This window comes from Fundulus heteroclitus, chromosome 13, assembly GCF_011125445.2.
Source record: "Fundulus heteroclitus isolate FHET01 chromosome 13, MU-UCD_Fhet_4.1, whole genome shotgun sequence".
Lineage (NCBI taxonomy): Eukaryota > Metazoa > Chordata > Actinopteri > Cyprinodontiformes > Fundulidae > Fundulus > Fundulus heteroclitus.
In genome coordinates, this window is record NC_046373.1 from 26,269,365 (window position 1) to 26,291,390 (window position 22,026).

General features: G+C 41.3%; 1 protein-coding gene across 6 annotated transcripts in view; it reads left to right on the forward strand.

The window, feature by feature from the left end:
- LOC105916444 (MTSS I-BAR domain containing 1) overlaps positions 1-22,026 on the forward strand; it is a 72,140-nt gene that overhangs the window by 29,685 nt on the left and 20,429 nt on the right. For all 6 annotated transcript variants that reach the window (XM_036145507.1, XM_036145508.1, XM_036145509.1 and 3 more), the window contains exons 4-6: positions 18,776-18,860; positions 19,912-20,003; positions 20,128-20,202. In XM_036145507.1, the coding sequence (XP_036001400.1) occupies positions 18,776-18,860; positions 19,912-20,003; positions 20,128-20,202 (252 nt within the window). The remainder of the gene's footprint in view (positions 1-18,775; positions 18,861-19,911; positions 20,004-20,127; positions 20,203-22,026) is intronic.

The window sequence follows — 22,026 nt, forward strand, 5'->3', positions numbered from 1 at the left end:
ATCTTATTTTAACAACCCTTTCTTTTTGGCAGCTCTGAAGGAAATGTCATGAAATAGAATAGAATAAAAATAAAAAAAATGTGTCCCTCTGTAGGGATGTTAATGTGCGCGAGCCGCAAAGTGGAAACATTTGCGGATACAATCAAGAGTAAAAAATCTAAAAACTAATAAGAATAAGTGACTGTATAAGGACAAATTTCCAACACACATACTGTGCCGCTATTAGTTGTTAAGGATAGTTTGATGAAAAAAATCAAATGGGGATAAATAGCATGATAGAGGCATTCGGGTGAAGGTTATTGTATTGTAATAGCCTTTTTCCATAAAGCATTGCTTTGCTTTGACATCCAGATATAAACTGGATCCAGATTAGCCACTTTTTTTATTTGGTGTGGCGGAACCAACTAAAATAAAGAAATTTAGCTAAACGTCAATGCAGCAGGTGTTTCTCATCGATGTTGTTACTTTGCTGTAAGACTTTTTTTTTTATAGCCTGAAAACAAAAACGAAAAGGATGTTTCAGATGTATATGTTAATGGACGGATGCCATTTAGGAGCATCCTTTTTCCTACATGTGGCCTGATCTGGACAGTTTTTTTTCCTGGTCACAGAAGAACAATGGCTCTGTTAAAGAATCTGTGTTTAGAGACTGACTCAAGGGTCCAAACTGTGGCAGAAATGGTGAACCAAGACATCTCAATTTGGGTCTAATCAGAAAGGAAACTGTTTCAGTTTTTTCCTCCGGTATTCAGAATGTGTCACAGCCTTTATTTTAAAAGCTTTAAACACGATTAAAAGAAAAATCACGTTTTTATCAAGAAATGTCATTAAAGAATTTAATGATGATACTGACTTAAAATGTATTTGGTTAAGTTACAATCAGAGGCAATATTTCCTTGGTAATGCACACTCTTTTAACTTTCAAAATATATTTTTATATATCATTGAAATATTTGTTGAAATTACACTTTGACATTCTGTTTTATGTGATAGCTAAAATCCTGCCCCTCTTTTTGATGCATTGTGTGTTTTTTTAAACACGATTTTCTCTGTCCCTGTTATCAACTTTGGATATTTCAATTATTAAATCAAACGCAGCAGAAAAATATGTGTCGAATCATATCAGGTGTGGTTGAAAAGCAGCACCACCCGGGTGCCGCTGGTCTCGCGACGTTTAATGTGTGAAGAGCCCCGGAGCGGCGGGCTGCAGCAGGAGGGGCGGCGTGCGGCCTTTCGTTCTCATGTGGCATCGCCACGGCAACAGCAGCAGCAGCAGCCGGCTTTGACGTAATGAAAGCGATGGGCTGAAAGAAACAGATGCACAAGCATGAACAAAAGCATGAGCTCAGACACCCGTGCTGTGCATCCAGTTAATAGAAGCGAACGGAGATATTTAGCAGCTGAAACAGGTGTGAGTAAGCGAGACGTAGTGAGGCTATTTTTGGCACGTTTATGTGCTAATGCACGGCCGGGGAACAGATGAGTGGGGAAAACCTGCCTCACTGTGATGAAGTAAGCCAAGCTCGAAGTTGGACTGTGCATTATAGACCTGTTGCCTTAAAGGGCTCGCATATAATAAACATTAAGGTAATACTGATATAAAGAACTTGCTTACCTAAGAAAACTTTTGTCGTGTTTTCTAGATGTTTTTGGTGAATAAACTGCTCTTCCACACTTTATTGGCAACCGTAGCAATGATGTGTAAAAGCCCTGAGATAAATCAAGCTTTTGTTCCCCGGACATCATCCAGGGAAGACAGATCACCCGCTATTACCATATAACATAGAAAGGATTCCTGGGTCAATGTGAGCTTCTGTGCTTTCTGTGTCTCTGCTCTGTCTTCTCTAACCCCCAGTGGGTGGAGGCAGATGAGCGTTCATACAATAGTGGTTCTGGTTCTGCTGGAGGTTTTCCTTCATGTTAAAGGGGAATTTTCCTCTCCACTGTCGCTTCATGCATGCTCTGTATGAGGGATTGCTGCAAAGCCATCAACAATGCAGATGACTCTCACTGTGGCTCTCCTGGCTTCTCCAGGAGGAGTGAATGGGGCTTGTCAAGACTTGATGCAACATGCTGGGTTTCCTTAGAGAGGACATTTTTGACCAATCTGTATAATCTGATTGAATCTGACTTTGGAAAGTGCCTTGAGATTACATGTTTCATGAATTGGTGCTATATAAACAACATTTAATTGAATTGAATTTACTCTCACACAGAAATCTTTTAAAAGTTCCATCCTTTAACTTTTAATGCTGTTGATACCTCAGCCCCTTGGATAGGGGGAAACTCTGCTGGTGAGCGGGAGTGGCTCGTTCGATCGCTTGAACCGCCAGAGTCGAACAGGGTGACCACTGTGTTTAGTTGGACAGAAGTGTGACGCTTTTCCAAATTAATCATGCCCATCCAAATCCTCACCAATCACACAAGCCTGTGACAAAAAAAAGAAAAAAGGTTCTGCTCAGACGTTGTCGAGACCTCCCAGAGCGGGGCTGCGAAAACAAAATGACGTCCTTTTGTTCTCGCAGCTGGGGGAGCGAGAACAAATTTGTCGCAGAGTATGCAGTAAGCCTAATAACGAGCGCTTAAAGGTTGTTTTTGCCTCCCTTAGTATCCTCCTCTCTCTCTCTCTCTGCGAAATAAACTTGGATCCTTCTCCTTATTTCTCACAGTTGCTGTTGTTTTAAACTTCAGAACTACTGTTCTGACTGGGAAGGTATGAAGACGAGCTATTTCTTGTTGTTATTTATTATCTTTTTTTATTTTATTTTTTTTAATTTTATACCAACAAACATCTGCTGTACATGAATGGCATGTTCTCGTGTCTTTCCCGTTTATGTCAATCGATCAATCAATCAATCAACTTTATTGTCAATTTCTTCATATGCTCCAGACATACAAAGAGATCGAAATGATATAGGAAAATAAAGACAGAATGGAACCTTGTGTCCTTTCCAACAGAAATGGGTCTTTGTGTCTTTATGTTATGGTTATACCCTCGGCAGACGGGAAGTCCAGCATCACTAATCCCCATTTCTCAAACACCCTGATCTAATTTTTCTTTAATCTACGTTGCTCAACTTATAGTGTAAGTAAAAAGAAAAGGTACATTTGTGCCATAGCAATTGTCAAGCCTGCCAGTAAGTGAACATGAGATTTATCTCACACTAAGTTTACCAGAGGTGCTTAAAGCTGGTAAATCTTTAGAGCCTAGTAAGTCGTCAGAAATATTAAATATAAACGTTTGTCCTACGATGGAGCAGCAACCTAAGGTCTTTGGACATCTTTGGTAAATGAGACCAAATCACTAAAGAATACCGTTCACTGGATCCAAACAGCAGTTTCACATCCATGGGAAAGCTGGGATGCTCCAGCTGTATGATGGTGTGATTCAGTCGCAGGGTGTGTTTGAATTATTAACGAGGGTCACCCAGCAGGTGAGTCTGAGCTTGTTGTTTTCATCTCCTCTGCACACTCGCTCTAATTAGCGGAGGGGCCCCGCCCGAAGAAATTTCCCGTTTTTATAAAGAGGGCTTATGAGCCCCCTCTGCAGGCCTGGACTTGAAATCTACATTCATTACTCTCTAAGCGAAGGAGCTGGTTTCTCTACTCGTGGTAATCTGCTTCATTTCTGGACTTGGCTTATGGGGGGATTCATCAGATTCTGCCTGGATTTGAGCTGAGGGAGGAGTTTGCACGTGCATGAGCGATGTTTGTCAAGGTGGGGGTGGTGGACGGGGTGGTGGTGTGACTGGCAGGAGTTCGAAGCTGTTTGTAAAGGTTGAACGGCTGTTAAATAATTGACACCTACACTGTCACACCGTGGAGATAAACTCTCGCTCTCATTTTCAGACAGCCTCGCTTCATCACCCCTAAGTGATTACGTACGTGTGCGCGCACACACCCCCTCACCTGCCACACGGGACGCTCCTCAGCTATTTCGTATTAAAATGCTAAGTCAGACACCTGCAATGGAAGTGGAGCAAATTACCGCTCTGCCTCCTGAAGCAGATCTGGTATTATTTGGGGTACAACACACCATCCTCTGTTTGATTTACAGTAAACGCGTCGTGTGCGTGCTTGTTTCAGCGCTTCAGCGTTTCTCTGAAGACCCGCACCGGCTTCCCTCGACCATCAGCCATTGTTCTTTCAGCTTTGACAAGAATAAAACATTTCACCTGTATTAAACCACTCCCACTCCCCCCCACCCCACCCATCTGTCATGAAGAGGTGAAAATGCCCCGGGGCAACCCGAGCACTCGGGGACGTGTGGCTGGAGGACACGCCGACAGTTACGGTGAGGTCGGGTGCTTGTGGGGTTTTACACGCTGGCAGAAAATAACGGCGGTGCCGAGTGCATGTGTGTGTGTGTGTGTCTCCCATCTCTGGGGAGGTTTGGGAGGATCAAAGTGTGTCTGGCTTAACAGATAACAGCCAATCAGAGGAGAAAGAGATCCGCCTGAACATGCTTTGGTTAGTGGAGACGACGCGCTTTTATCCGTGCTCCTGAAAACACAGAGCCGCGACTCGGTTCATTAAAATGTGCAAAGTTATCAGGCTGCATTTATGTACTGCAAAAAGGGAAATAAAAGTAAGTGCAATTTTCTTGAAATTAGTATATTTTTTCCTCAATTTGAACGGCTAAATAAGACCATTTGCCAATGGAATGAGTATTTTTACCCCTAAAATAAGATAATTAGACATCCTGCACTTAAAAAAAGAACAATTCATCTCCATCATATCATTTCAAGTGCAAAAATCTTATTCCATTGGAAAATCATCTTATTTATCTGCTCAAATCAAGGAAAAATACACAAATTTCAAGAAAATTTTACTTACTTTGAGTTCCCTTTTTGCAGTGTGCAACCAATCATCAATGCATGAACTTAATGCAAGGAGTAAAATATTTCTGTTTATGTTCGGACTGGTAAACCAACCAGCAGACGCACAAAATGTGTATGAGAGCTGATTTCCAGTTTTCTGTAAAACTTTCACCTACTGGTACTGATTTTAGTCCATGTAGAAAAATCATTAATACCATTCAAAATGTTTATTTTTCAGCCTTCCTGCGGAGAGGTTATCATGGTACAGTCATATTCAATAAATTAGGATATGCATACCTATGAGGCTCATTATTCTGAATAAAAGCACCTTTTGAAAATAACATTTAAGCAGATATTAAACATTTCATTGAGCCCACTATCCTGTATTTAAACATATATATTTCTTTGATCTGATGCAATATTCTAGTTCTAAATGTTGTTTACATATAAGCTGCAAAAAGGGAACTAAAAGTAAGTAAATTCTTCTTGAAATTAACATATTTTCCCTTGATTTAGGCAACTAAATAAGACTATTTGCCAATGGTATTAGTATTGTTACCCCTAAAACTTTAGATAATTAAATATCCTGCACTTGAAATAAGATGATGCCAATGAATTGTTCCTATTTTAAGTGCAAAAATCTTATTCTATTGGCAAATAGTCTTATTTAGCTGCTTAAATCAAGGGAAATACACTAATTTCAAGAAGATTTTACTTACACCCCAAAAAAGGGAACTAAAAGTATTATAAATTATATAAATTATTTTGTTTATTGAGTATGACGTCGTGCCACGAGAGTTGTTGCTGGGAAATGAAATTGTAAAACTTTTTTTTAAATTTTTTTTTTTATTGTGACTAAACTGAGTTGGAAGCTTCAGTTTCAGTTCTCAAACATTATTATGTGTTTTTAAAGGGTCTGCTGCTCTGGGCCTGTAACAATTAATAATCCATCAATTCAATGGCCAAAAATCATAAAATGATTTTGGGATTGACATTCAGCATCCTAAATTAGCTTTTACCATCATTAGCATTGCTGACCCCCAAACATGAGTCTGTTTTCCTAGAGAATCAAGACCCTCATCTTTCAGAGGAAATAGACGCAGATGTGATTTAATAATAAACATGTAATCCTTAAATACGTCTTATTGATGGTAAATCAATCTAAATACAAGAATTGTGCAGAAAGGTTTTAATGTATGACAGATTATTTCCTTACCCATTGCACTGAATATAACTATTAACTTGACTGGGTTCTTGATGTAGACTAATGTTACCTGCTGCCGTCTGCTCTGTTCTGGCTCCTTTGTCAGTTTGACAATAAAGTCCCCAAGGGAGGCATGTTTCTTGGCTCCATACAAGTACAAGCCATTTACCATTTATTTTAGGGAAGTGGAATTTGAGTTGAAGACTTAAATCCTTTCCCTGCAAAATTGTATTTTTTTTTAAATCCTGTTTCTGATTGTGCTGCTGGGATTAGGGATGCTGCTGCTACTTGTGTAATCCCGGCGCTCAAATTGAAAAAAGAAAAACATGTGGATTCAATTTTTTTTAAGTGTAATTATTGTTACGTGTTCTTTCTCGAGTACATGGAGATAAATCTGAACTACATCGAGACAGACAGTCGACACACTGTTATTATCTTGGCCTCTTTTAACCTCAGCCTTTTGTTTTTCTGCGCTGAAAGATCTTCTTTCTGCTCTCTAGTAACTGTCGTTGAGCGAGGGCATGTTGGCCTGGTTTTCCTGCTGCTGCTAATTACTGTCAGCCCTTCCAGATGCTGCCATACTTGGCTTTGCGTGATTTACTCCAAGTGGATTTAATGGAAGTGTACGACAGAACAAACCACTCAGGATTCTCAACGCGCACTTGTCAGCTTCTATGAATGCTTTTCTTGTTTCTGTTCAAAGTCAGACAGTGAAGCTGTCGGATTTCTCAAGTGGATATAATCCCAATTTTGTTTTGTTGTTGTCGTCTGTGTGGATCTACTAGACTAGACTGAACTATTACCTTGTAGAATATTTTTTTTGTCCTCTTTAAACTGAGTTTGTTTTATCTTTTTCTTTGCGTAGATATGAGAAGTTATTCTCTCCAACAGAAGACGCTGTTTAAACACCTTGTGTCCTTTCTGTATTAGAATGTTAATCATTGAAAAACAAGTTGGCTTCCTTTTGCTTTGTTGGGGCTGTTGAACTCCAGGCGATAGTTGGACCAGTTACCTGCGGTCTCCATATTCTGGGCCAGTTTTAACAATTGCTGAGGTTAACCACCATGAACATCACTGAATTGGTCTTGGTGAGACCTTTCTGCTGAAGCTGATGTGTAACAGGAGACGCTTCCTGGAGCCAAAGCCCTAGTAAACATTGGTACCGTAGGAATACTCAAACCTTATCACCATATTAAAGATGCATTGCGCTTGGGAGAAGAGGGGGAAAGCTAACCGTTTGGACTTCATGTTTTCTTTTTAGGTGAAAGACAATAAACCGATAAAAGGACTGACTAATGGCAAGGTTTAGTACTGTAAAACATAAAATTCACAGCTATGGTGCGAGCTACAATTAATTTTTTTATTTTTGTTTTACCAATCATGACAGTCAGATCAAAGTTTGGCAAGGCAACTTTATTTGTATTTATATTATATTTCAGTACAAAGACAATGCAAAGTGCTTTACATGATTCAAATATAGGAAAATAAAGACAGAATGAAAGCAAGTTGGAATAAAATGTACCAGAAATGAAACAAAATAAAACATGGGAAAATGCTAACTAAAAACAAATATTAAAAACTGTTGGACTACAAACTTGAACTAATGATGTTTCAGTAAAACAATTTAACTAGAACAGTCAAAGGCAATCCTAAACAAATGTGTTTTTAATCTTGATTTAAAAGGAAAGGGTTTCTTGAAGGGACTGGAACCAAAGAGGAACTTTTTTTAAATGATGTTCATTATCAAAACAACTATTAAAGTATGTATGACCCAGAACTAGTAAATACTCTTGAATTTAAAAAAAAAATCACTAATGCATACAATCTGAGCACTTTACCCTTATAATTGTCTACTACACAAATTTAAGTCAGACAGTGAGTGGACACAGTCAAAATAGCTGATTATCCTTCATAAGATTTAATAAGGCAAGAATGAATCCTGGAAAATAATTGTTTTGTAAATAAATTGTACTTTTTCAGTCTGTAGCAATTAGTGATTATTATTGGAAAAAAAAAGTTGAAATCTTTTTGTCACCTTGTACACAAAACTCTGTCTTTTTTTGCCTATTAATCTGTCATGCTTGATAATTAAACAAGCTTTCCTCATACTCTTCCTAAGCCCTTCCACGCGATGTGTAGCTTTACACGACAAGCATGCACGGACATTAGCTGTCATCGTTTTTAATGCGTGGCGTGCTGGTGCTTCCAGGCAGCGAGTCAGTGAAACTCTGCTCTGAGGCGGCCGCGGCAACCTGAGCCGTGTTAGCGTCTTCTCAGGCGAGATGGAGATCTGTGCTGACACAAGCTTTTAGCATTCAGACCCAGCTCTCCCGCTCAAACTCGCTGAGAGGGCATCGGGCGTGTGCTCCGCCGGCTCTTTCAGACTGCAGATTAGCGGCGAAACGGGAGCTCTGGTTTCGCTCGGCAGGGTTGGCAGCAGCCCGGGTCAAGCAAATAAAAAGCTTGTTTTACTTTTTGTTTTTGCCCCGGTTCAAAGGGAGAGTACGCGTACCCGCAGAAGCCGTCCCAGACGGCGAACACTGCCATTGCTTGTTGTGTTTGAAATTACGGTATTAAAGGATGTGTGATATCAGCAGGGTCTGGTTTCAGCATGTTTCCACCTGCCCGTGTGTGGTCAGCTTAGTGTGCGAGGGAGTGAAGAGTCGGGGTGTTTTCTGTGTGAAAGGGCTGACGGCTATGAAGGTTTCATTCCCTCGCTGTCCTCCTCCTGAGCCGTTAAGTCGCCGAGTGTTTTCTCAGCTGTTAGGAGGACGAAATAACCCAACTGATGATCTCGTCTGTGGATATCTGCTCAAGTATTCGCGCGGGGTCCAACAGAAGCTAATAAATCTGCGTCTGTGTTTGCAGAAGCTCATAAACACATTAGCCAAACGACCACGGCGCGTTACGCGAAAGGTCAGCACAGTTTAATGAAAGACGTTTCCCTCGAGTTAAAATGTTTTTCTCAACATCTGTCCCCGGGAAGTGCTCACACAGCTGAATAAAACAGATTTACCATAAGCGGTGTCTCTGATGCTTGAACATGTTTGGTAACATCTAGAGGTTCTTTTTTCAAAAATGTAATGACAAGAGGAGCTACAGTTAGACTTCTACACATCGTGTAGTAAATTACTGTAGTACTGATGAATTGCTCATCAACCACCAGATTTCTGTGCATCTCCATATTGTGTATGTTCTTGTTCAGGTTTAAAATTTGGATTTGATATTTCACATATTTAACTGCGGTGTCCTCGGAGCAAAGCCCCGTCTAGATTTGTTTTCCCTTATTGCTAGAAAACTTTTCCGCTCCGCTGTGCATTTCTGCATTTCTCCCATGGAGCCGAGGTCGGAGGAGCCGACATGACAGGACAGCAGCTGCCCGGCTGCAGCTGACTGACAGCCATTGCTGCCCGTGACATCTCTGTGCTGCCCTGGGGACGCTAAAAATACCGGCAGATATGTGGGCGAAAGGTGAAAGAGGCGAAACATCTCTTTTGGAGATCAGGCTGGATGTGGAAAGACTTTTTTTTTTCTTTTTCTTTTTTTTTAAAGCAAGAAGCCCTGCAATAATTCTGCTTTCGTCATCAGAGCTGTGCTGGTATGTCGGAGTAAAACCCAAGCAGCAATAAACTGACACAACACGCCGGCTCTGGCGTGTAAACCGAGAGGGGAGTAATTCTTCAAGGAGAGTATTTAAAGAATCTCAAGACCCTACTGTAACCCCCCCCCCCCCCCCCCACACACACACACACACACACACACACACACACTCTTACACACACATACTCCTGCAGAAGGCATCTCAGGATCGTAACCTTCATTGACCGGCATCCCTAGCCTGCTCCCCGCCCCGGTTGGGCGTGTGGTATTCCAGGACTCTGTGACCCCCCGTTGGCTCTGGATGAACCACGAGGAATCATATTTATAGGAAGATATGAGCTAATATAACTAAATACAAGAGTGACTCCCCCTCACAGTTAACATGATTGGTCCATCAGAGCTTGGTGGGATCTGTCTGACCCGCTGCTAATCGGCTGGAAGTCGGTATTTGGAGCTCCTGCAATAAAAGAAGGTTGACAACGGTGACAGAGTGACACTCGGGCTGCTCGGCGATACGCGAGGCATGCGTTACTGAATCCGTAACGCGACCTTGGCTATATGGAGAGACAGAGATGCTGACTGATGCAACGGGCAGGCAACGCTATGCGCCTGTTTGAGTTACGGCTGTCACCCGATCAGCTTCTAGTAGCGGCTGTTCGACCAGCCATCTCAAAGGCTCGGGTTTGGGTTTGTTTTTATTCCGTTTTTATGGGGCTTTTACTATCTAACATTACTGGGAGTAACATTTTTTAAGACAAATCTTATTCAATTGACGGGCTACTTTCATTTCCACTTCGAACCAGCGTTTCCTGAGTGAATCAGTTTGGAGGCCAGAATCTGTCTGAAAAATGACCAACTGAACAAGACACTGAAGCGTGTTTTAGGCTACAGAAGCTGTTGGATCAATGGGTAATGAAGACGTATCCTGGTGGACGGTGATGTTTGACCGGGATCTCTGGTAGACTTTTCTACCCTGAGAAGTGTGAAACTTTAATTCTGATAACTTTTTAAGACCATCTTGATTGATGGCGCTGATGTTGCTGCAGTGTTTTTGAAACACGTTTTTCTAAATGTAGGATTCCTTTAAATGATTTGGATAACATTTATCAGCCAATATTTTTTAATATTGGCTTTGTTTGGCACTTTAGTGCTTATCTCCCGCTGTCATTGTGTGGGAAGCGTGGCAGACCCTGGACAGGTCGCCAGTCCACCACAGAGACGCATAGGACAGAAAATCATGCACACAATCCTGTACCTAAGGAGAACGATTAACCAATTAACCTACCAGTCGTGTTTCTGAGTGTGGTATGAAGCCGGAGGGAAGCCACGCATGCAGGAAGAACCCAGGCTCCCAGGCTGGGATTTCAACCCAGGACCTTCTTGCTGCAAGGCTGCAGTGCTACCAACTGTGCAGCCCACCTGTTTCTTTATAGATCAAAGCATTTCCTCAATGTCAATTCTCCCTTTAACCCCTTTTTAATGTGTCTTTAAATATCATAACTTTTTTTTGTCTGCTTGATGTATTTTGGGCGTATGTTTGTAGAGTTTTTGGGATCTGTTTTTATTGTTTCCCGTTACATTTATTGACTGATCCTGTGTGAAAGATTGATATAAATCACGTTCTTATTGAAATTAAATTGAAGGTTAGATTTTATGATTACAAATAATTCCTTATTTTGATATTTAGTCCCTCTAATAATTTTTTATTTGACCTGAAAGTTTGTATAACCGGAATCACATTATTTAAACAAAAGGAGAGACCCGTACTGATTAAATAAAAAACTGGACTCATTAAAGTTTCGTTTGATTTGCTTTTTCTTTGCCCTCTTCTTCTCTGTTTCTAAAAAATTGTAATTCCAATAATTTCTTTCCTGTTCTGTTAATTTCTGCCTTTATGCTCCATTTCTTAAAAATAGCTCTCCGACCACATCTTCCCTATAGCGACAACACAAGAAATATAGTGTGATAGTTTGGTGATTTAGTGGCTGTCCTGCTGGGCTGCAGCGCTGCGTGCAGCTTCAGCTGCTCCAGTTCCACCAGAACTCATGGAAATGTGATGAGTTCACGTCCCATGCAGGAGGACAGGGACGGGTTTAAATACCCGTCTTGGATTCCAGGTCACCTACTGTACGCAGCACCACCATGCTGGCGCTACACAGCATCCGGTCTCCAGGGCCCGACAACAGAGCCGCTGCCGTCTTTGAAAAATCGGTCAAACGTTGGCTGTGTTGAAAAATTAAGGCTACATCCAAGTTCCCTCGGCCTGCTGGCCTGTTTCTGCTCCACAAGAAACTTTACAGGAAGTTCTTGCCCTCCAGACTGGAGATCCTTGTGATTTTCCACCTTTTTAAAACATGTTGGATGACATTTTTGACAACACAAGCATTTTTAGGATGCTTAAAATACTAAGAGAGAGGTTTTGGACAGGCAGCCAGTTCCTTAGATAAAATAGAATACCACATGAGTGTTTGAAAGTGCTCCATTAAAGATGAAGCAAAATGTCAGCAGTGCAATTTAAAGTATGTCTTTTTAACCCTAGAACTTATCTACATACTGAAGCTTATAATACTGTAGAAAGCCACAATATTCAGAAGTAACTATTTATTTTTGACTATGTGCTAAATAAGAAAGTAAAGGTCAAAGGGTCATCTGCTCTGGGCCTGAAACAATTAATGCTCCAATAGCCACCGATCAACAATGTCTATTTCTATTGATTCCAACCTGTGAGTTCTTCATTCGTTAAGTGCAATAAAAACCAAAAATACCCCATTTTTTCATGGATGCAAACGCATCAAAAATGGCATGATTGCGACTTTACATGCTTTATGAACTTTGAAAATAAAACCAGTCACCAGTATTGGTCAGGAAACGCCTGATTGGTGCATTTCTAATTACAAACCAGTCACCGTAACATGAATGTTCAGGCTCTTCACTTTATTGACGTTGTAAAGTAGATTTGTTTTCCAGTTAAAGGTGCAAGTGAACATTCTACCAGACATTAACATTTATTTGACAAAATTGTAGAGAAAATGAAATATAATGCAGTACGAGGAGTATAAAAAAAGGATACATTCACTTTCTATAGGTTGAAATTGGCTAAAAAGCTAAAAGCATTGCTATAAATAAAAATAAAAGCTGTACATAAAGTATGTTCATAATTAGCTACAGCAAACTCACACAAATGACAGTGACATTTTGCATTTAAGGACCACAAACCTTCGTCTAGGAGGAAGAAGCTGAAGCATTGCCTAGATGGAGTCAGGTCATCCTCTGCAGCTGTCTGGATTACTGTCCTGTAGGCTACATCAGGGGAACAGACAGAACTGCCTTAATAACAAAGCTCTAAAGCAGCATTAGAAGGCCCTTGTTTATGAAAAAACCCTTGTGGAAAACATATTAATCAAAGTAAAATTCTCCAAATTGATTACAATTTTTTGACGTAGCAACATTGTTGCATGCGCTGAAAAATCCACCTGCTGGTGATCTGCCATGTTCTTGTTTAAAGCTGTCATAAAGTAGCTGCTTTTGTATTGATAATGGCGGTGGAAATAAAATATCTATGACTAAAAATGAGCTTTCAACCATGTACGCTTCTTTTATTTACCAAGATGTTTTTTTTAATCTATTGAAGGCTTGCATCAGATTTAGTGTGTTTTTACCTTAATCAGGATCACTTAGCAATGTCTAAAAATTTAAAATAACAGTAATTTGGGATCTAGATTTCCAAGGCTTCCCAGAGGTTAAGGCATTTTAAAATATAGATGATTTAACGTGCATTTATAGGACCTTGTTAACTCTGTTGTGGCTAGCTCTCTGCTCACTTAACGATCTAAATGTTTTCACACCTCTGCGCCAAGCTCGGTCTCTTCTTCACACCTTGTTGCTCTTCTAACCCACTCATCTCCTTTGACCTGACATAACCGGTTTCTCTTCAGAAGATTCGAAGTGCCCTGGTTTGCAGACGAGCTGCTGCGGAGCCCAGGGTCCGTCCTTTCTGCAGCCGCAGCAAATATGGGAGCAATCCATGCCTGCAGGTCAGAAAGAAACGGCACTCTGTCCCTCTGAATTGGGTCAGACGGGTCGTTTCTCAACGCGCAGAGACACGCACGCTCAAAAGGTCCATGGTGGGGTCTAACAGCCTTGCTTGGCTGCAAACTTAATTTTTGGAAGTTGACATGGATTAAGTTTCTTTAAAGTTGCTGTTTGAAGAGTTAAGAGTGTGGTTGTTCTTAGGCTAAAGCTTAGTGAAGGGTTGTGGAAGCAGTGGGTAAAAGTCTTGCGTTATATTATATCTACCAGAACTCCTTGATATGAATTATGTGCTTTAAAGCTATTACGGCTCTTCAGATAAGTTATCCGCGCGGAGATGATTGCATAATCTGCAAATATTCCTTTAACTTGCACCGTTTCTCAGCTAAGATGCGACCCCGTAACACCTAATATTCTGGCGCCTTCTAAAAATATTGAGAAGAAACCCCAGCGGTTGGACAGACCTAATGATAGTCTTAAACCGCTGTGGTCCCGAAGAGTGTGGGATGCACAGCGACACGGGGTGAAGACATGCTGAGAATTCATCCTCTGTGGAAACGGGCCCAAACCAACACCGAGACCAAAAAGTTTTAAATCATGCTCATCTGTTAAAACATTTGACTTTCACCGCTACAGTCACTCATAAAGCGTCCATCCTTGGAGTTAACGTCCCATGCCATGGAGACAGCTTTACGGGCACGCAGACCGTCCAAAACCAGCTCATTTGGTCCGACGTTCCACTTCCCTGAGAGAGTCATTTTTACCAGCAAAGAAAATCTATAAGGTCGAGAAGTATGGGAGTCTGTAAAGCTTTCTGCTTGCAACTGCCAAATTTTTACTGACTCGAATTCAGACGGAGAGGAGGAGACGAGGTGAGAAGAGGGGAGGTAACACCTAGCGGGAAGGTGAGAAGAGAGCTGGCAGGGGAGAAAGATGAGGTGCAGCGTTAGGCAAACGGAGGACCGAGCCGGATCTGGGATGAGAGAAATGTTGGGGGGGAAAAAGGGTGGCGGATGGTGTGTGAAGAGAGATGACGGAACGACGGAGAGAGATCGTGTGAAGAAGGACAAGCAGCAGCAGCAGCGGGAAAAAAAGACTATAAAGTGTTGGATTTATACCTAAAGGGGCTAGAAACACGCACGCATAACCGATGGACCGTATAAGGCACACACCCTGGGGTTTTCAAACTCGCCTTTCCGAATCTGTACAAACTAGTGCTGAGCATTCATCCTTCCAGTTTTCTAGTAGGAGGCCCACTGAGAGAGCAACAAAGTGCTGCAAAACAGCAAAAAAAAACAAAACAAACCGAAGCCATAATACAGAACTGTTTCTGGAAGACTCAAAATCTTTAAACTGTTCCCACATGCCTGCAGCCCACATAGCATATCTGCCATTATTTACCCCTGAGGGTCATAGACGGTACTCACCGCTGTAAAAGCAAGCTAGTTGGAGCGCTGTATGGTCAGCAGATGGCGGAGGGGATGTGACTGACCAGGGCGCAGGACCTTACAGGGATTCTGTGTTTTCTAACTTTCACTTTGAGTGTTTTTCTAGTGGAAAACTGTAGCTGAAATTAGTGTGAAGTGGCTTTTTCTTCATAGGTTCCTTGATTGTCAAAGTAGTCATGGAAAAAAAAAGACTGTTTGCCATAATTAATTAGTTAGAATTGGTAGTAAAATAACCTTTAGCAGCAATAACTTGAGATAATTGGATGATTTTTGATCGTAATATTCCTTAAGGGTACTAATGTTTGACGTTTGTTTCTGCGCACGTCTCTTATCCTCTCTTCGTAACGTTTGAATCAGGGTCAGCTCTGGACTTTGACCCATGTTTGGGATCACTGTCCTGTTGATGACTCCGTTTCAGCCACCGGTCATCCGTTGAGCTGGTCTCGTTGTACTTGGGTGTACACGGCTATTCATAGTCGACTTAATGGCGGCATCCAGGATGTGGCTGTAAAAAGAGTCCAAATTATCGCCTCCGTGCTCAGTGGGTGGGATGAGGTGTTTGATGGTAAGAATGTCTTTATCCGTGCATCTATAGTTTGGTCTTGCCTATGCAAAGGACATTTTTACAGAAATCTTGAGTTTTATTCAGCTGTAACTTGGCAAAGCTACATCATGCTTCTAGATTTGTTTTCCCGGTTACCCTTCAAACAAGACAACTGTAGCTTGTACACTCTGATGTGGAGATCTTGAGTATTTTTGTGATCTTTCTTGTGAGAAATGTTTCTCTTTGCGACGTTAGAGCCTTCTGGTAATTCTTGAAATGATCTTCCACCTTTTTCGAGGTTGATCGGCAGCAACGGTTTGCTTCTCCGTGGGCATATCTCGTGTCTTCAATGCCTTGGCATTATAATACCACATACACATGTCACTCCAGAGCAGGAAACTCCCAAAACTTCTTTGTTTGTAGAGATAGTTAGTAGCAAGGATCGAATTAGGTTTTCTGGTGACTCTGACAGTCATGGAAGCTATCTTTTGCCCCTGGCTGTATAGTTGTAATGATTGTAACGATTTCATTGTTTCGGGACATCAGCAGTGAAATTTGGTTTCCGTTCAACAAAAGCCGATAGATCTTCAATAAAGTCAAGTCTATCTTTTTATTATTTTATTTTTATTTTGTTTTTGCATATATATGAAGCGGGGCATTGTGGCGCAAGCGGTAATACTCCACATTTGAAAGTAAATTTGTTGGACTCTCTTTGGCATTAAGACAGCAATTCTTAATGCCACATAACCAGACAGGACACTTACAAATAAATTAAAAAACAACAAGTGAACATTTCAAGCCTAGAAGGATTCAGTGCCACATTGCAGCGGGACTCTGTGGTGGGTGATCCTTGCTGACCGGACTGGAGCGGCGCTGCATTTTATCTTGGTCCGCTCTGAGACAGGCAGCGATAACAGAGGTCCTGAAGAGAAAATGAGAGTCAGAGCGGCTGTGACAGAGATGTGTCTGGGGGAGGATGGAAGGAGGATGTGAGGAAAGAAGGGAAGAGCAGAGGAAAGAGAAAAGGAGGCACTGGTGCATTGCAGTGCTCATCACCACGCCCTACACAACATAGGGTTGCTCACAGCTGCGTAACTTTGAGCCGGTTTCTGATAAGACCAAAGGACAGCGTACCTGCTGTTGATTAGCTTCGTTCTGACTAATGATGCTATAAATAGCTGAGTTTAGGTAGCATTGACATTAGAGTGTAAAATGTTCCTCACGTGTGTCGCAATGCAAGCAGCTTGGCTGTAAATGCTGAGGCGTTTTTGTCCGATCTCCAGACCGTCAAGCAGAGATTGAGAGACCCTTTCCCCAGGAGGGAGTGTCCTGTCAGGGGGAGAGAGAGGACGGCCATCTGGGCCCTTTCAGCTGCCTGTGGAGCTTCTGCTGCACTGAGAATCGGTTTCGAGTTGATCCATCTCCACCCTGCTGGAGTGTCCTTCAACAAAACCTTTACACTGAAAAAGCTTCCGGCCCAGGAGATGCTGGAAGAGTTTAATCACCTTTTTACTATTGAAGATGTTTGATCATTTATAATAATATATATTTTTAATCAATCAAACCTATTAGATTTGTCTAATGTTTTAACTTCTTGATGGACTATCCAAAAGATCCCTTTCTTCAGTCTTAAAAACTCGATGACTGTGTAAAGAGTTGATTAAAGTTCTGAGGCTTTTTGTTTCAAGGACAGAAAGCTGAAGGCGTCTGGAGAAACAAACAGTAGAACTTCACAAACAGTCTGGATTATCTCTAAGTGAGAACCACAGCAAACCTGACAGATAGTAATTCAGAGAGCACAACCCTCAAGTTGGCCACAAGAGGAGCGAGCAGAGAGGCCTGCAACAGATGGTCTGGCCCAAACAACCGAGTCCCGCTCTCAGACTCCTGGACCCGGTGTGGGATTACATGGAGGGAGAAACCACAGTGAGATGGAGTTAATCCACAGAACCGTGGCGGTTCCTCGCGGTTCCTCGCGGATCCGTGGAACAACTAACCTGCCAAATCCACACCGAAAAAAAGGTTGAATCTTGTGACCTCCAAACCTCTCGGTGTGCATTGTTTGAGGTTTTGCAGTAAACTGTTTCAAATCAAGGGTTTTACCATGAAATCATTTTGGATGTTGTTTCATGACCATTGAAGGGACATCTTTACTACTATCTGATGTACTGAGAGTTGCAGTTTGCACCCTCTGAAGGGTTATCCATTACATCGTATACACAAATGTTAATTGGAACTGTTGTCATGGCCTGCGGTGATGCAACGCAACTTTGCTTTATTATTAATCATTCTTCAACTTCAAGGTTTCTATCTTTACATCTAGCTGTTGCATTTAGAGATGCACTGATCCAGTTTTTCCCGATCCGATACTGATACCTAGGCTAAGCATATCGTCCGATACCGATCCGGCACGACTGTTGAATGAATGAACCGTATACCTTGCCATGTGAGTGAAGTTATCAGGCTTGAAGTAAACATGCCCGACTGTGGAAATTTCACACTGCTCCTTAAGAAACCTGGACTCCGTGCCACTCCACTCTTTCTCCAGACTTTGGAACATGAATTTCTTGTCTCCTTGGATGGAGTGGCTTTACTTGTAGCTGTTTGTGTGTAGTGGCTCAGATGCAGTCCACATCTGTTGAATCGCTCCCAAACTGTTTAATGAGCTTTGCTTCACACTCTTATCAGGAAGCCGGAGTACCCAGAGAGAACTCATCCACAGGGAGAATATGCAAACTCCATGCAGAAAGACCCCAGGTCAAACCCAGGACCTTCTTGCTGCAAGGCAACAATGCTACCAACTGCACCACTGTGTGGTCCTGATCCTAATATTCAGATTTTCTGAGAAACTGAAAAAAAGGGTTCAGCTGTAAGCCATAATTATCGCAGTTAACAGAAACACGCCTCTGTGTACATGTATTTAATGGGTTTAACAGTATTTTAATGGTACATTACTTGAAAACAGCACCTAATAAAGGGACAATTGCTTCAGAGTTCATGTTTATGTTGAAAATGCTACATAATCAATCTTTTTTTTAAGACTATGGTTTTTATTTGATGCTAGTTGATTGGCTGGCGCAGATTCTTATGTCTGACAGAATGTGTTTGTTGGGTTTTTGTTTGTTTTCAGGGGGGACCAGGGATATCGGTTCAGCGCTCACCAGGATGTGCATGAGGCATCGCAGCATCGAGGCCAAGCTCCGACAGTTTTCCATGTGAGTTGATCTGTGTGTGTGTGTGTGTGTGTGTGAAGTAAATAGGTATTCTCTTCTTTACATTCTTCCTAAGCTTTTTTTGTTTTTATTTTGCATAGTGATGTTCTGATTAAATCCATTCACTGCTCCCTACCTCTGCATTTCCACCTCCTAACTTGGTACCATAACATAACTTTGACTTCCCAAGCTGTATGGAAGTTCTCTTATATTCTGTGTTTTGATTCCTTTCTCTAAATGACTTTCTGTTCTTTCCTTTCTGATGTGTGGACCCTGTGTGAGTCTATCAACCCCGGCAGGTTAGAATGTAGGAGTCAGTCAGGTTGAATGGGCAGCTGGGACCTCCCGCTGAGGGCTGAAATAAAACAGGAAGATATTAACCTGGCAACACAGCATTTACATACAGCGTGACCCAACCACCAGCTTCTCTAGTGATCCTGAGGTCTACAGAAGGCTAAATTATAGAAAAAAAAAAACAACTTAAAATCTTCAGGAGAGTTGAAACATTTTATGAGATATTTTAGTGAGAAAATTTGCTGGGATAGAAGTTATTTTGAGAAATGCTCCTCATGAGTTAAATCTGACTCTCAAATGAAGAGACTTTGGCAGGAGCAGCAGCTCCATTTTTGCTGTTATTTATACAATAAATATATATTTTTAATGCAGTTACTGCACAAGTAGATGTAAATCCTTTCTTCATGATCTGTTAACACTTTGCTGTCTTCTGCCTGGGACTTAACCTCCATTACTGACAGAGTGAATTTGCCCTTTTCACATTCCTAACTGTTTTTATAACCTCAGTTTATTCTTTCAACTGGTTTAGCTAAATTCAATTATTCTGGCATCTCTGTTAAAATGTGCAATAATTCAGCCAATTAAAATATTTAAAGCCACACCGCCTCAGATCTATACGTCCTGATCCTTTTTGGTAGCCATCCACTTTCTGTAAGACTGATCTTAGCTCTTTAGCTCTTTTCCGTGGAGCAAATGTTAAATAAAGCATGTCTTTTGTTCTGGAACGCTGTCAGTTTTAACAGTGTGTTTGTGTTTCCAGGGTGTTTCTGGACTGCCTGATTAACCCTCTCCAGGAGCAGATGGAGGAGTGGAAGAGAGTGGCTAATACTCTGGACAAAGACCACGCCAAAGGTTTTCATAAACGCGCTCTCTCTCATGTATCTCTGTGAATTAGTTTGTACGCGGAGCTCAGAATGCAGCTCTGGGTAAGTTATTTTCTGATTTGTTTTTTGTTTGCTTCACTGTGACTCGGCAGAGTACAAAAAAGCCCGCCAGGAGATCAAAAAGAGATCGTCAGATACTTTGAAGCTGCAGAAGAAAGCGAAGAAAGGTTTGTGTTCTTTCCTCTGTTTGGTATTCAAGCATATCTGGTTTCACAGAGCTGGCAAAGTTGTCAATTAGCCATGGGTCGGAGAAAGATAGAACGGCTTTCACAGTGTTGCAGTATTTAAACGAAAATGCCAAATAAAAAAAATTCTTATTTGAGCTATTAGATGTTATGAAAAGCAGAAAAAATTAACAACTTTGCAATGTTCAACAAAATAATCTAACATAATCCTTTGAGATAAAATAATGTTGTTGGAATATTTGTGTCCTATTTTGGGTATAATACACACTCAAGCACAAACATCTGGTAAAATTTGCTGTAGTTTTATGTAAGCATGCTTAATGCGCAGAAAATTGTATCTTCTTGCAGTTCCCTGGGAGGATAACGATCTGATTTTTGCGGGTTAATTACTCAGACTATCTGCTCTGTTTAGCCAGCCTGCTATCTGCATGATCCTGCAGACACGATGATCGTAGTTTCCAAGCTGTCATTCAGTCCAATCCATTATTTTTTTATATGGCACCGAAAAGAATGTAATCTCACTTGACAAGGTAGACCGGACAGATTCACATTCAGAAATATATGATCAATTCATTTTATTACAATACAGACAGAGTCATATTCAGTGACAGGTTTTCCAATTCAATCCTAATAACAATGAAATGTAGTGAAATAAAATTTTTGATTCACAAAACATTATCAAAGAAAGCTTAGTCAGTAACATGGAATCATTGCCTCCATCCGAATACCCTTAATAAGAGCTCTTGTTCCATAACCTTTCACTGGGTCAACACTAGGGCTATATAAATAATCAATAAATTAGTCAATCCCACAATACATTTTTATCAAATGATTCATTAAAATAATCGCGATAATTTACCCGTGTTTCCCTCTCCTCTCTGTGAGACTGGATAACGAAAGGTTTCAGTACGATGCAACGTCTACTTACCACTTTCTTGTTTCCTCAGTGTAAGAGGAGTTAAATCTTGTTTTAGGTAGGAACGTGCTTAAAGTGTATCATGAGAGCCTTGTGAGGAGAGCCAGCGTTAGAAAAGAAAATGGAATTGGTGTCAACGCCAAACACAACCGCTGCATTGTGGAACTTTTTTGGATACAACTCAAATGATGGCGGCCAACCATTTGATCTGTCTGAGCCGTTATGTTGAGAGGATATACTTGCATTATTATGCCATTATCATATTAGTTGAAAAAGGTCTCCAAATGAAAATATTATGGTTTATTGCGATTTTTAGGTAGATTTATCGTCCAGCAAAATTTGTTATTGTGACAGGCCTAGTCAACAGTAAAAATACTATCACTGGTATGAAAGGAGCTTTGGACTGCTGTGCTGTCCTTTAACTCCGACGTCATTATGTGACGGAAATGCACATGGATGATGAGAGTCAAATCCGGGCTTACAGCCTTACAAAAATGAGCCACAAACTGCACACTCTCTTCTGCCAAGACATTTAGTTGATTTCCATGAGGTGGACTGTGCTTGTACATCATGTCACACAAAGGATTGTGGGATACCTTATGGCTTCTTAGCGCAGTAAGGGATGTTAAGGAGTTCCCAGGCTAAACTAGCCGCGAGAGGAAGCATACAGACTTCTTCTCCCACCTCCTTCCTTACTGGCTGCACTATCCGGACAGCACTTATCATGGCGACCGCTGACACACTTCCACATTGGCTAAAGAGTTAACCCAATAAGGGTATTTGGATGGAGCCATTGACTTTGTGGTCCCTCATTCTGACCAAGTATGTGGTGACAGTGGAAAGGAACAACTCTCTTAGTTGCAAAAACAGCGTGAAATTAATAAAACTCA